The 12,787-nt window shown below is 39.1% G+C and overlaps 1 protein-coding gene across 3 annotated transcripts in view; it reads left to right on the top strand.

Annotated features, from left to right (window-relative positions):
- The window catches only part of LOC143160273 (complement factor H-like), a 40,013-nt gene that overhangs the window by 18,784 nt on the left and 8,442 nt on the right, over nt 1–12,787 (top strand). For all 3 annotated transcript variants that reach the window (XM_076337999.1, XM_076337998.1, XM_076337997.1), the window contains exons 10-19: nt 283–459; nt 1,547–1,726; nt 1,880–2,053; nt 3,408–3,590; nt 6,004–6,186; nt 7,560–7,742; nt 9,077–9,256; nt 10,769–10,975; nt 11,564–11,740; nt 12,421–12,597. In XM_076337999.1, the coding sequence (XP_076194114.1) occupies nt 283–459; nt 1,547–1,726; nt 1,880–2,053; nt 3,408–3,590; nt 6,004–6,186; nt 7,560–7,742; nt 9,077–9,256; nt 10,769–10,975; nt 11,564–11,740; nt 12,421–12,597 (1,821 nt within the window). The remainder of the gene's footprint in view (nt 1–282; nt 460–1,546; nt 1,727–1,879; nt 2,054–3,407; nt 3,591–6,003; nt 6,187–7,559; nt 7,743–9,076; nt 9,257–10,768; nt 10,976–11,563; nt 11,741–12,420; nt 12,598–12,787) is intronic.

The raw sequence follows: 12,787 nt of genomic DNA, 5'->3' as shown, positions 1-12,787 counted from the left end.
AGACCAGATGTGGACATCCAATTTTGGAAGCTTACAGGATTGCTGCAAATCAAACCCCTGTCCATCCCTGTTTGTGGTGCATGAGTTGGTAACTGTGAACTTTGATTTTTCACTTTCCAATTGTCCCCCAGGAAGAGAGCTCAATGCAGAAGCAAAATTTCACATGCTGTTAAAGATGTTCTAAATCCTACTGCTCTTTCATTTGTCCTCCTTCTTCTGTGTATTGTAAGCATGTAGTTTAGCAGTGTTTTACTTGGAAGAAATCCTGTCTATCTCTTTCAGAAATATGCACGAATATCCCTTTTGACAACGGTTATTTCCCCTTGGGAAAGAAAACATTTCATTTACAGGAGAAGGTCACCTATAGTTGTAATACTGGCTTTGTAACTCCAGAAGGACAAGAAACAGGAGTGATACAGTGTCAAGAGAATGGCTGGACTCCACCTCCAAAGTGTATCAGTGAGTAGCATAAAGGCTTCAGAGCTCCCCATCATTGTCACTGGCGCAGACATGATGTCCTATGTACTCAGATTTTTATCATCTAGACTGGTGGAGTTTTCTTGCTGGGCAGAGGGAGACTCAAATAGAGGACTGATCCTCCAGAGATTAACCTTTCTGGGGCTCCAAGGAATAGAGAGAGAAAACATAAAGGAAGCGAGTAAGGCGGGAAAATATCTACCGTCTTCTAGGTGAACTATCTTTTTGGACCTCTAGCACGAAGTAGATGGTAATCACTGATCTCTCCAGTGATTCTTACCTGATACAAGGTACATATGCCCAAACTGACTCCCAATTCTTCCGCCTTTCACACTTGCGAGGGAAGATTTATGAAGAAATGCCTGTGAACCAAGGGATTCTGCCAAGAACTTTCTCTAAGCATGACCAAACTAGAGAAAAATGGGATTCATTATTTGGAAAGGTGTTATCACTATGCATAAAAAGCACTATGCATATGTCTGCCCTGGTGTTAAAAAGTACATTGGTGAAAAACACCAGAGTGCTTTTTCCTGAAAATACCTCCATACTGTTGCTGCCTTTTTCCTCTTAGAAGTTCCTTTCTCTCCTGGACAGGGGTGTAGGATAGTAAAAGAAGAGACTTAATCTTCCAGTGTTATGATACCGAGGCTCATAATATTGACCAGCTTTAGCTGATATTTTATCATGTCCTTTTATTTCAGACTGCCTTTACCTAGGATTTTGTGGCTTTTTTTCTGACCCCCTCACAAATGACCGTGGGGAACAGGAGTACAAACTGTTTGCTACGACACCAATAATAATGTGTAGTAGAAGGAAAGGAATTGAATCTAAGGAAGAAATATTTATGCTAGATACTACTTCTGTACACATATTTCTGAAGATTAATGCAATAGATATTATGTGAATATGCTACATAGGATATTATACATTCATATTCTGGCAATGCATAATTTTTAATGTTTCAAATATGCTGAGTAAGTTCAGTAGACTAGCACACACTAATGCACCTTCAGTCCAAAGGACAGTGTTTCTGGATCACAAAATGCACTAACTTTGTTTTATTCTGCAGAATCATGTGAAACACCTCATTTGGACATTTTGAATTACCACGCAAATAGAACTATGTTCGTGCCTGAAGATACAATTGAATATGCATGTTTGGAGGGATATCAAACTGCAAATAATATGCCAACTGGTACCACAAGGTGTGGCATAAATGGTGAATGGAGTCCAACGCCCCAGTGTCTCGGTGAATATTGTTGTGTTTGCTAATCAGTGTAACTCTGTATACACTTTGTGAAGCTTTTTTCTTTAAGACTTTCTTTGTTTTGTTCTAATCATTGGTATTTCACGTACTTTTTGTAGGGTGTGCACTATATGTTAACACATTTTGTCTTTGTAGCAATAGAATGTGAGATGCTGACATTGCTCGGTGGAGATTTTTCCCCCAGGGAGGGTAAATACCGCAATGGAGATGTTGTGAAATTTACCTGTGCAAACAATTATGTGAGAGTGGGACCTGCCTCTACTCAGTGCTATTACTTTGGATGGTTTCCATCACCACCAGTGTGTAAAGGTAATTCTTCTGTTAACTTTACTGTGGTAGGAAATATATGAAAATGCCTGGGTCCTGAAGACTTCCGCAGACACCTTCTATAAGCCAGTCTTGCTCCCAAGAACAATTATCCCATCTTCATCGCTAAAAGGGCAGGAACTGGTCCTCTCCAGATCATTTCATAGTGTTCTGCTGTTTCATGTGAAAGATTCTGAACAGCTGAACTTTCAGCGTTGAACTTTCTGTTAGCTTTAGTTATGCCAATTGGAGTTCTGCAGTAACTGAAAGTGAGCTGGCAAGTGGCTTGCGCAAAATTTCACTCGTGAAATTGACTGTAATGTATGAAAAATTATTTATTAGTCAAAAAGGCATAAATAATGTGCAATATGGCAGCCAGGAGTGATTAATTTGAGTAATGTCCTCTCTTACTGTAGCCTAAATGTCCTAAGTTTTGCCACTGCCTAATGTTGATACCCATCAGATATTGTGCCCTCTGTTCCTTTTTCTGATCACAATGTATTGAAGAAAAAAACCTCTTTTGGAGATGACACAGGGCTGGACCCAAGCAAAAGAAACTCAGTGAAGGGTTTTCCCTGTGAAATTCCTCAGCTTCATCCGGTAGGATGAACAAACTCATGCAGAAGGGAAGATCTGTGCCTCTATTCTTCTCATCCTTTTTAAGACAGAGCACAACTTAGTGGCAGCTGAAAAGAGTTAATTTTGCTGGTGCTATGCCCTTTCATGAGGCAGCTCGAGAGGATGAAGGGATCTCATATTTCTCATCTCCCTTTCTTCCCACTCAGTCAATTTCGTTGTCTTCCATGCTCTCATCCTTCTTTTTGCTCACTCTCTTTTGCATTGAAAACCAAGTATATTTCATATAGTTGGCTCTTTAGCTCAGGAACATTTTAAGCTCCCTTAACAGGAGTTCCATTCACTCCATCAGAAGTGAATTCCTTTAATATATAGTACATGTCACTTGCTGGGTGACTTTTATAACATAGGTTATTCTTACTTGCAGAATTTTCACCTTTTTTTTTTTTTTTTTTTTTAAAGAATACTGAAGTTGTCATCCATGTAACACTTTTTTCTCTTACAACTGGGTTGGTTTTATCAACCACTTCTTTTATCATAGCAGGAAATTGACAGTGCATGGAAGTAAGAGAGTAGAGTGAGCCAGGGTCACGCGTATCTGTGATCTCCAACCCAACACAAATCCAGATATTCAAAGGCATAAACCAATGACCTGATTAACCTGTTCTACTGATTTTTCTTAGCTTTAAACAACAAATTCAATTTATTTTGTGTTGCACCTAACATATAACTGTGCTAAAAGTATTGAGTTCAGAGCATAGATTTGATCTCTCAATTTCAGAGAACCCCAGAGGCTGTGGACCTCCACCTGAGATTACCAATGGAAGTATTGCTGGTGGCTCTGTGGAACAGTATCGGCATGGGGACAGAAAGCAATATGAATGCAACGTCGAATTGAAATTGGTTGGATCAAAGGAAATAGAATGTGTTGATGGACAATGGTCATCTCCCCCCTCTTGCATTGGTAATCTATATAACTCCTACTTGTGAGAAGTCTATAATTCACTGTAGGCTAATACTTCACAGATATTTTCACAGTTAAAATTACGTATTTGCAGGTATAACATGTTACGTTCAAAATTGTGCTAGGGATGAAAAGTAAACACACACTGTATCTAAGGCCAAAACTTTATTACTAGTATAATTGAAATCTCAACAGTCCAATCAAAGTATTTTTGTGAGTCCAGATCAAATGATTATAGAAAGAGAATGAAAATTAATACGTAATATATAAAGAATAATTATAAATATATAAATAATACAGAATATCTAAGTAATACAAGTAATTTATAATATATAACTACAATTGTTATACACACACTTTCTCTTATTTACCCCTTTTTCTGGTGTTATGCTCACCCTTCCACTGCCCCTTTGGGTCCTAAAGTCAATGGCTTCAGTCTGGTGTGTTTTGGAGGGAAGTTGCAGCACGTTAATCAGTTTCTCAAGTCATTCACTGGGAGGAATAAGATGTTCATGCTGCTCTTCCTCCTTACAGGATCTGCTTGGGGCAATTTTTAGGTTTGCTAGCATGCTTTTATGCCTTGCCCTTTTTGCACTGGTCTACAAGTTCTGAATTAGATATGTTAAGTGTGTTTTAAATATGTTAGATGCTTGTTCTTTGTGTTACCCCTAAAACCAGTTGTGATCAGCTCCAGGTCAAGCTGGCCTTTTGTGAGCTATTCATAGCCTTAGGGTGCCATGCTATGCCCTGTCTCTTACCATCCTGTGCCTCTACTCTGCCACACCCAACCTTTGTCCCCACCTCTCAAGGACTCTCTTATCATACCAGCCCTGTATTCACCCTCATCATTATATTAGAGTCAGAATTACTCACTCTACGTAGACTAAAAACTTGCTGCTACTATGTATATAAAACTATGGTTGTGCCATTCAGAGATAACCAAAAGTAAAATAAATTAGCTATAGCCTAGTCACTAGAAAAAATGCTCTTACAGCTAAAATAAGTAAAACCAAGCCTCCAGGCAGGTCAGGACAGGTTCTGACAAAGTAAGCCTCATAAGCCTCCATCCTGAGGCCTTGCAAGCTTGGTACAAACTCTGTGGCCTCTTTCTAGTAATGGCAATACAGTATGTTACTGGGGCACAGGGCTGCAAACATGATGACTACAAACACAAACATGCATTATGTATGTTGCTGTCTTCCCTAGGCTAGAGTCAGACATGTCCCACAGTTTTTTATAGTCCTGATACTGAAACGGTGAGTTGTTCTACAGTCGTCTCCTGCCTAAGCAAAAGCACCCACTTTCTGTGCATGTCTTTAGGTAGTGTACCTCAAACCTGAGAGTACGAATGTCAATGACAAGAGCTAAAAAATGCTTGTGCAAAACTACTATTTGTTTGTTAGGACAGTGTCTCAGAGTTGAAGTAGAATGGAATATTCAAGCTGAAAATCTGTAAATGCAGAAAATAATTCAAGGCGTTCTTATGGCGCAGGATGATCTAACAGCAGAACCAATAAATGGTGGTTTTTTTATGGACTGGTTTACTCTGTTCCTATACGTATACATTCTGACACGTTTTCCATGAGCAACACTGATGGTTTAAAAATGTACAGCATGGAGCTTGCATCTTTTCAATCCTTGATCCAGTGAGAATAGTTTCAGTGCACAGGCTTGAAAGAAGAGTGGTCCAAACTTGAGTGCAGAGTTGCTCAAATTCAATTTTTGAGTTTATCATGGGCCTTCCCTCTCCCACATTAAGAGCAGGCCATATGCCCTTATTCCCCTTACATGCCTTTTTCCTCCTTCAGAAAAACTACTCACACGCTGCACTCATCTGTGGAAGCCATTACCCTTTGCTGTCACTGCCACTGCAACGGTGACAGCCCAAAGCAGGGACTGCTGTTATCACGCAGAGGTGACAGCACTGCAGCCCTCTAAGTGATGTTACAGTGGTTTTCAGTTCTTGTAATAATACTAATTGAAAGTGCACATTACAAATGTGTAGGTGTATAATCACATATAATTTTGACTGATCAGAATTGGGGATCCAGGTGAGTTGGATTGATCCCACCCAGGGATCCAGGTGAGTTGGATTAATTGAAGGTTTTCTTACACTTCAGGATTTATGTGCCAATGAAAAACAGTTTGGGAAGTTAACATTAGCTGAAACTACTTGTGGAGCATGCTGTGGAGTTACCACAGTGATGGAAAAGGAAGGGAAAAGACAGGAGAGGGATTTAGTAAACTGACTAAAACATATACATACTCCAACTGTGTTGAAGTTTAGTTGTTACAATTAATGGGAGTAGACTTAACTCACCAAATGGAAATAGAGTTATTTTTATTTAAGTTCTCTCAGCTATTCATATATGACTCCAATATTATTGTAGAGTACTTCTGCTCTTTTCAACAGAAGACAAAATGCCATGTGGATCACCTTCTTCTATTCCGAATGTTATTCTTCATCAGGAAGACCAGGTGCAGTTTTCGCATGGTGATGAAGTAATTTGTGGATGTAAACAACGCTCTGGCAATTCTGAGGAAATGAAAATAAAATGTCTTAATGGGGAATGGAAGCCTTTACCTCTTTGTGCTGGTAATCTATTTCCATAATATTTCAGATATGAGTGTAACATAATTATATTCAAAATTTCAAGGACTTCAGCAATCAATATGTAGCCAGAGATACTATAGTTTCATGCATCTCAACTAAGGTTTTTTTATTTACTCCTCTTTTAAACGTGAACATATCCTTCATCCTGGAAAGACTCTGCACTTACAACTTTGTAAGCACTCTGAGTAGGTTTGGGGAAGGAAACAGACACTTGCACAGTGGGTAAAATCAAGTATGGTGGTACATCTTTGGTGCACGGTGGCTTTTACCCATTTTCCAGCGTTCCTCCCTGATAACGACCCTTCAGAAGCCTTGGGACATACCTGTGATAAAGTAGCATGCCTGTTGCATTAGTTACTTGTAGTTTTATGTCTCTGTATACTACTTTACTTTTTTAAAATCCTACTGGGAATTAAAAATAATATTAGCAGCCACAATGTGCTAGGCTTATCCCGTCCTCACCATTTTTATGTGGATTAGTCCTTTTCATTTCTGATCAGTAGTTTTCTCTTTTTGCTCGTCTTCCCATTTAGTTTTGCAGTGCATAAATTGAATGAAAGTAATGTCTTTTTAAAAGATAGAAAACAAAGCCTTTTCCTAAGAAAAAGAAAAAAATTATATTAAAGTCAGTAATTTAAGAAAAAAGCGATACTGGACAAGAAGGAGTCTTGTGTGGGATAAATTAGTCCAGCACTTCACTTACCTTTAACAGAATACAGTTTATGATATATCCAATTCTTCGTTCCCCCTTTCTTCAGAAGTGATTTTATATTTAACAGTGATTTGAGTACACTGTACCTTTATTTACAATTATGTTGAGGATTGAATCTGGCACAAAACACAGTCTGCTTATCTTTCACAAGTAGCTTGTGTTCTGACTCTCAGAATCACCAGTCAAGGACACAAGACCTGGGTATGACTTAGATATACTTCCACAGGAGATTGATACCTGATGCATATTCGGTGTGGAGTAGTACTTCCTTTATGCTCCTGTTTCTACAAGCCAACGAAGGTTTCTCTTCTTGCTCGTCTTACCACCTTTTCATAGTTTTAGGGAAGAAAAAAATGCTTAGTTTTTATGTTATTTACTGCACTCAGCAAAAGGGATCCTGTCACCATAAAAATAATTGCTTTGTGAGTGGGAACAGCCTCTGCTTTAGATAGCAGGAACAAAAAATCATTCTGTTTCTGTAATCTAGGACTCTTAGGAGTTAGTTCAAACTACAGTAAATAAAAAAACACTTTCACATGGACATGCATTAGGAAACTGATGACCTCGTCATCGGTAAATGCGTACGTACATATTATCTGAACTAAATCTATTTTTTTAGCTCTTTTTGTTGATTTTTTTCCAGATCCATCTGCTCAGTGTGTAATTCCGATGGATGTTGAGCTTGTGCACAGTGGTCATCTTTCCAAGGCAAAAAAGAGGACTAGGTTCCATGGAGTTATACGTTATATATGTAAATCAGCTGACAAAAGTATTAAACAGGCAACTTGTGTGTCTGGAAAATGGTCACCAGAGATTGAATGCACAGGTATGTTTTTAGATTTCAATACAATTTCTTCTTTTTATGTAGGCATGATAAATGCTCATTATTACAGCTTCTTAGCATTGCTGTGTCACTAGTCTGAAATAGAAATGCTTACATGCTTATATATATGCTTACTCGATTATATGCTAAGGATAGTCATGAATAATTATGGGAATCATTTGAACAGTTAACTAGGTTGAGAGATGCACTATTTTAGTGAGGCAGACTTAATAGTCTCTACTCTGGCAATTGGAACAGTTGTCACTGTCACTTCTGATGTGAGAAAAGATGCAATGATAAATTTAAGCTTGGGTCTTCAAAAGGGCTTTACCCTGGTGCAAATGAGAGCAGCACAGAGCTCAAGCTCCAGCCAAAGTTCCTTTATTTCCTGTAAACATTCAAAGCTTTTCTATTCCTGCTTTTTCTTTTTTTTTTTCCCCTTCTATTTTTTCCAATTGCTTCCTAGTGAAACAACAAGAAAAAAGCTGAGTTGGCCAACTCCAAAGCACAGACCTAGAGGAGACTGCCCTTTTCTAATACACACCAAAGGTCAGATGCCTGCAGGACTGCCTTTATGTATAGCAGAGCAGGACATTGCCTGTAGAAGGCATGACTGTAAAACAATCATCACCTCCTTGCCTGCTTTGATTATGCCAGATTCATGGGAAATGATGCGTGGAGGTAGGAGAAGTACACAGAGTGGCAATCTCTCAAGGGAGCATTCCCTTTCAAAACCAAGTGTCCCTACCTTCCCAGTTTTCTGGAACCACTAGAAGCAACAAACCAAGCTCTTGAGGTCTCCTCCTTCCTAGATCTACCTCCTTCCCTCACATTTCTTTCCTTTGGCAGGAGTAGCCCTTCCTTCCTTGAGTGGCAAAATTGAAGTTTCTTTCTTTGTTTCCTTCTGTGATTCTCATTTAGCTCTGTTATCAGCTAAGTCTGAAGAAGAAAGCAACAACAAAACAAAACAAGAACCCCAGAAGTTGGTCCAGTTTTCCTAAAGTGGTTCACCATAGAGAGAGGAATGGGAAGAGCACACAGGAGTGTGCAGCTGTGTGTAAGGGAGGGGAGGCTTTCAAGAGGCTTTTTACAAGAAGCTCCAGCTTAGATTAGTGTAGGCAACTGTGTCTGTCTTTTCTGAGGTTGAAAGCTTATGAGCATCTGAAGGCAGCTCTGGTGCTTCTGAAGCCAAACAAAATGATCATGATATTAATTAAAGCTTGAGATAGCTACTGAAGAATTATCGCCAGTGTTTTCTTGGTTGTTAGTGTTGTAATCTGTGATGAACTGTTACATTTTATGTTATGTTCTGTTCTAACATGAGTATGTGTCCTTAGCTGAGGAGAGTACATGCCCACCTCCACCTCAGGTGCCTGGTGCTCAACAGATAACAGTTGGCAGAAATTACAAGAATGGGAGTAAAATAGCTTTTTCATGTCTGAAGAGTTTCCAGCTCATCGGTGTGAATGAAATAACATGTATAGATGGGAAATGGCAATCACCACCTCACTGTGTGGGTCAGTAGTGGGTTATTTTTTTCTATTTATTTTATTACGGATTTCTGTGTAATGCATTTGCAGTCATCATTAGCAGGAGGGTGATATTGTTTATGTTAAGACTATCATGAACAGGTAACTGCAGAAAAACAAGTTGCTAAAAGAAGTGCAGTTAACCAACGGCTGGACAGTAAACCTTTTCATTTACACAGACTTATCTAAGATGGCATATAAAACTTTCAGGTAGTCCCTCAAGAGCTGTGTGTTGATTTGTTTGTTTAGTATATTGCAGAATGGAGTACCAGTTTTGACTGGGGACCTTTAACAGTGTCCTGGTGGAAAAAATCAGTATTATTTATTATTTAGTTGTAGTAGTAGCAATCTTTGGGGTTTTTTTTCATTTTTATTCTTTCTTGACTTTTTCCTTTTCTTTTTGTGACTTCTTCCTGTAATAGGAGTATAAATGATATGGCATAACTCAGGCCATCTGTTCTAAGAAATGCTGAGGAATCTGTGATCCCATTGTTACAATATTTCTGATGCAGGTGATATCTTGTAAGCAGAAGTTCATTAAGAGGTAGAATAAAGTGTTTTCAGAAATGAATAGGAAATAGATGAGCGCAGGACAAATGAGGAGCCAGCTGGTGACTGATGTGCACAACATGCCAACCATGTCTGTATTTTTAAGCTGCAAAATTCTGAGGCCACGTGGTTTCTCTTCTTTTGCGTTGTCCATGAGTCTCCATTTCTGCTGATAAGTGGCAGACATGGAGAAGAATAACCAAAAAAAATGCTTGAGCTGTTCATAAAACAGCTTTGACTGAAACAAAATTCCCAGTCCCAGTTACTGAACAGGAACTTTGACTGTAATTAGATCTTTTGTATTGTGGAATTCAGTGCAAAGATATGCTTTCAACTTGATGTGTCAACTAATAAAACCTAATTTACTAATAACTAAAAATGCATATAAAATATAATTTAAGTCTACCCACTCTACAGTAGCATAGGAGAAGAAAGCATCGGGACAGCCCTGACTCAGGAGGGCTTCATAGACATTTAATCCATTGTATGTCTCAGGAAGTACATTATAATACTTGGTAAGTTCTGTTCCCTTTTTCATCATGTCAGCACAAAACCCCTCAGGGTATTGGTTCAACTTCATTAATGGTGGAAAAATTTAATAGCTAAAATTCTAGAAACCCACTTTCAGTATCCCAAAACAAGGTAATGTCTCTTCTATTTCTCTGCCTATGAAATTTTCCCTGTTCTTGGTACTAAGCTGTAACTGTATCTCCTTGGTATGAACTGGAAAATGGCTTTCGTTTGGTTCAAAGGCAAAGAGAGAAACCCCATGTAGGAGGGAAAGGAGAGACAAGTTTTGGTTTGTGCATCTTGCATATTTCTTCATCTTCCTTTCAAGCCATTTAATTTATTTTTCGATGATTTTTTTTTTTTTCAGTCTTAGACGGCATATGTCATCGGAATATTAATTGTCTTGCATTATTGTTTATATGTGTTTTCTGTATTTTATAGAAAGACCATGTTTGCCACCACAACCCGTAGAATGTGCTGATGTTCCCAGGCTGGAAAATCAAAACTTAAAAATTAAAAAAGAAGGGAAAACAATTTATCTGGCTGGTGCCAGGTTTAAGTATGTTTCTCGTTCTGGATACATGTTAGATGGACCATCGGAGATAACTTGTTCCCTGGGAAAGTGGACTTCAGCTCCTACATGCTTGGGTAATATCAAAAAATACTTCTTCTGAAGCGCATTTAGCAATGAAATTGAAAGGATTCTAAACTGGAGGTTGAGTAGTAAGAGCCAGTAACTCCATATTTTGCTGGGGAATCTTATCACCCCTTGTGGATGTCTTCAGAGCAATCCTGACTGGATGCAAGGCTGGCTTTTTGAATGCAGTTTAGTTTTTAAACATTCCTGTGTATTCTTGCAATCTTTGCTCAGTTCATATCTCTGCCAGGTGAGTCCTGGGCACATACTCATAATCCAAGGATCTGTTTTCTATGGAGTCCACTAGTGGCTAGGAGTTGCTTTGGTGCTTCAGTGATGGAAACCACTTTGGTGTAGTAAGGGACAGCAGCCTTTATTAAAATTTTCTGGCATGGTTAGAAACAGGATTGAAATATTGTCTATTTAGGGGAATGACTTATTTAATCTTCCGTACGCTACCTTTTATGTAGAATCCACTGTCAGCGGATGACTGTGCTGACGTTAGAAAAAGTTCTCTAAGGCATCTGTTTGGTGGAAACAGTACACTCATTCGGTGCGTATCCCATTAGCACAAGCGTCAACTTTCTGTATCTTTTCAGAAATGCCATGTGGAAGTATTCCAAAAGTTGCCAATGCTCAAACTGAAGGCAGAAACAAGGAAATTTATGAGCCTGGTGAAACAATTCGCTACCAGTGTGATGCAGGGTTCCTGATTGTTGGTCCCCCCGAAATTATTTGCAGAGAAGGAAATTGGACAGCACCGCCCTTCTGTGAAGGTACAGGTTCTACTTCTAAGTAGTCTATGATCCTTCTTAGTCTTTCATGTTGTTAATTAAAATAATGTCAACTCAGGCATGCAGGTGAGTCAGGCCAATAGAGCCAACAGGTGACTTGCTCTGAATGGGCTGCTACACCACCTGTTTTTTTGGCTCCCGAGAAACAGCAAGCAGGGTAGATGAGCAAAGAAATAGATTCCCCTGTGGGCTGAAGCTGGTAGCTGAAGCTTAGCTCACTGCCGAAATCAAGCAGGCAGAGGGTTCTGGGGAACGGATGCTGGCTGCAAAGAAGGAGATAACTGGTAGGGCAATGTATCTCATTGTCACATCACTAAGAATGTCAGTTTCTGAAAGTTGCCTTCAAATAGTAAAGAAATCACTTCACTCTCCAGCCCTTTGGCGCACAATGCTGTACAGCACCAGCCTGCACATTTGGCTGATCTCTGCAACTCCTTTTCTCTTTTTAGTCACTCTAGGCAAAAATAATAGTGTCTGGTGAAGCGTTGCAGAATAAAGACCGTGATATCTTCCTTTTCTACCTGTATAAAATGATCTGCATTACGCAAACCATTTTTGCTCATCAGGAACAATGGTGCTGCGGAATGCAATATCCTGTGATTGTCATGTTGCTGCACTACTGTTCTTAAATGTTCTTAATGTTCTGAAACCTCTCTTTTCAGATGTTAGCTGTGGAGCCGCACCTGAAATTCCCAATGCTTATATTACAAGCACTCACCAGGAGAGGTATCTGCCCAGTGCCAGAGTGCAGTATGAATGTGAAAGCAATTTTCAAATGATGGGTGGAAATTATGTCACTTGTAGAAACGGAGAATGGTCACAAGCACCAATCTGCAGAGGTAGGAATCCGTGCTTTCATCTTGCCTGTTAGCATAGAGGGGACTGTTTGTTCACCTAAATACTCTAAAGACTCTACTTTTTTTACTTCTGTTTTCATTGTACTTGCTATTGCTTCCTTGCACAGCATTTTAATTTAGCTTGATGCTTCTAGAAATACTGTGGGTATTTTCATCAACAGCAAAAACGTCT

The sequence above is a fragment of the Aptenodytes patagonicus genome, chromosome 5 (assembly GCF_965638725.1).
Source record: "Aptenodytes patagonicus chromosome 5, bAptPat1.pri.cur, whole genome shotgun sequence".
NCBI classification, from domain to species: Eukaryota; Metazoa; Chordata; class Aves; order Sphenisciformes; family Spheniscidae; genus Aptenodytes; species Aptenodytes patagonicus.
The sequence above is the reverse complement of the archived record's forward strand: the minus strand, read 5'-3'. Positions and strand labels throughout refer to the sequence as shown.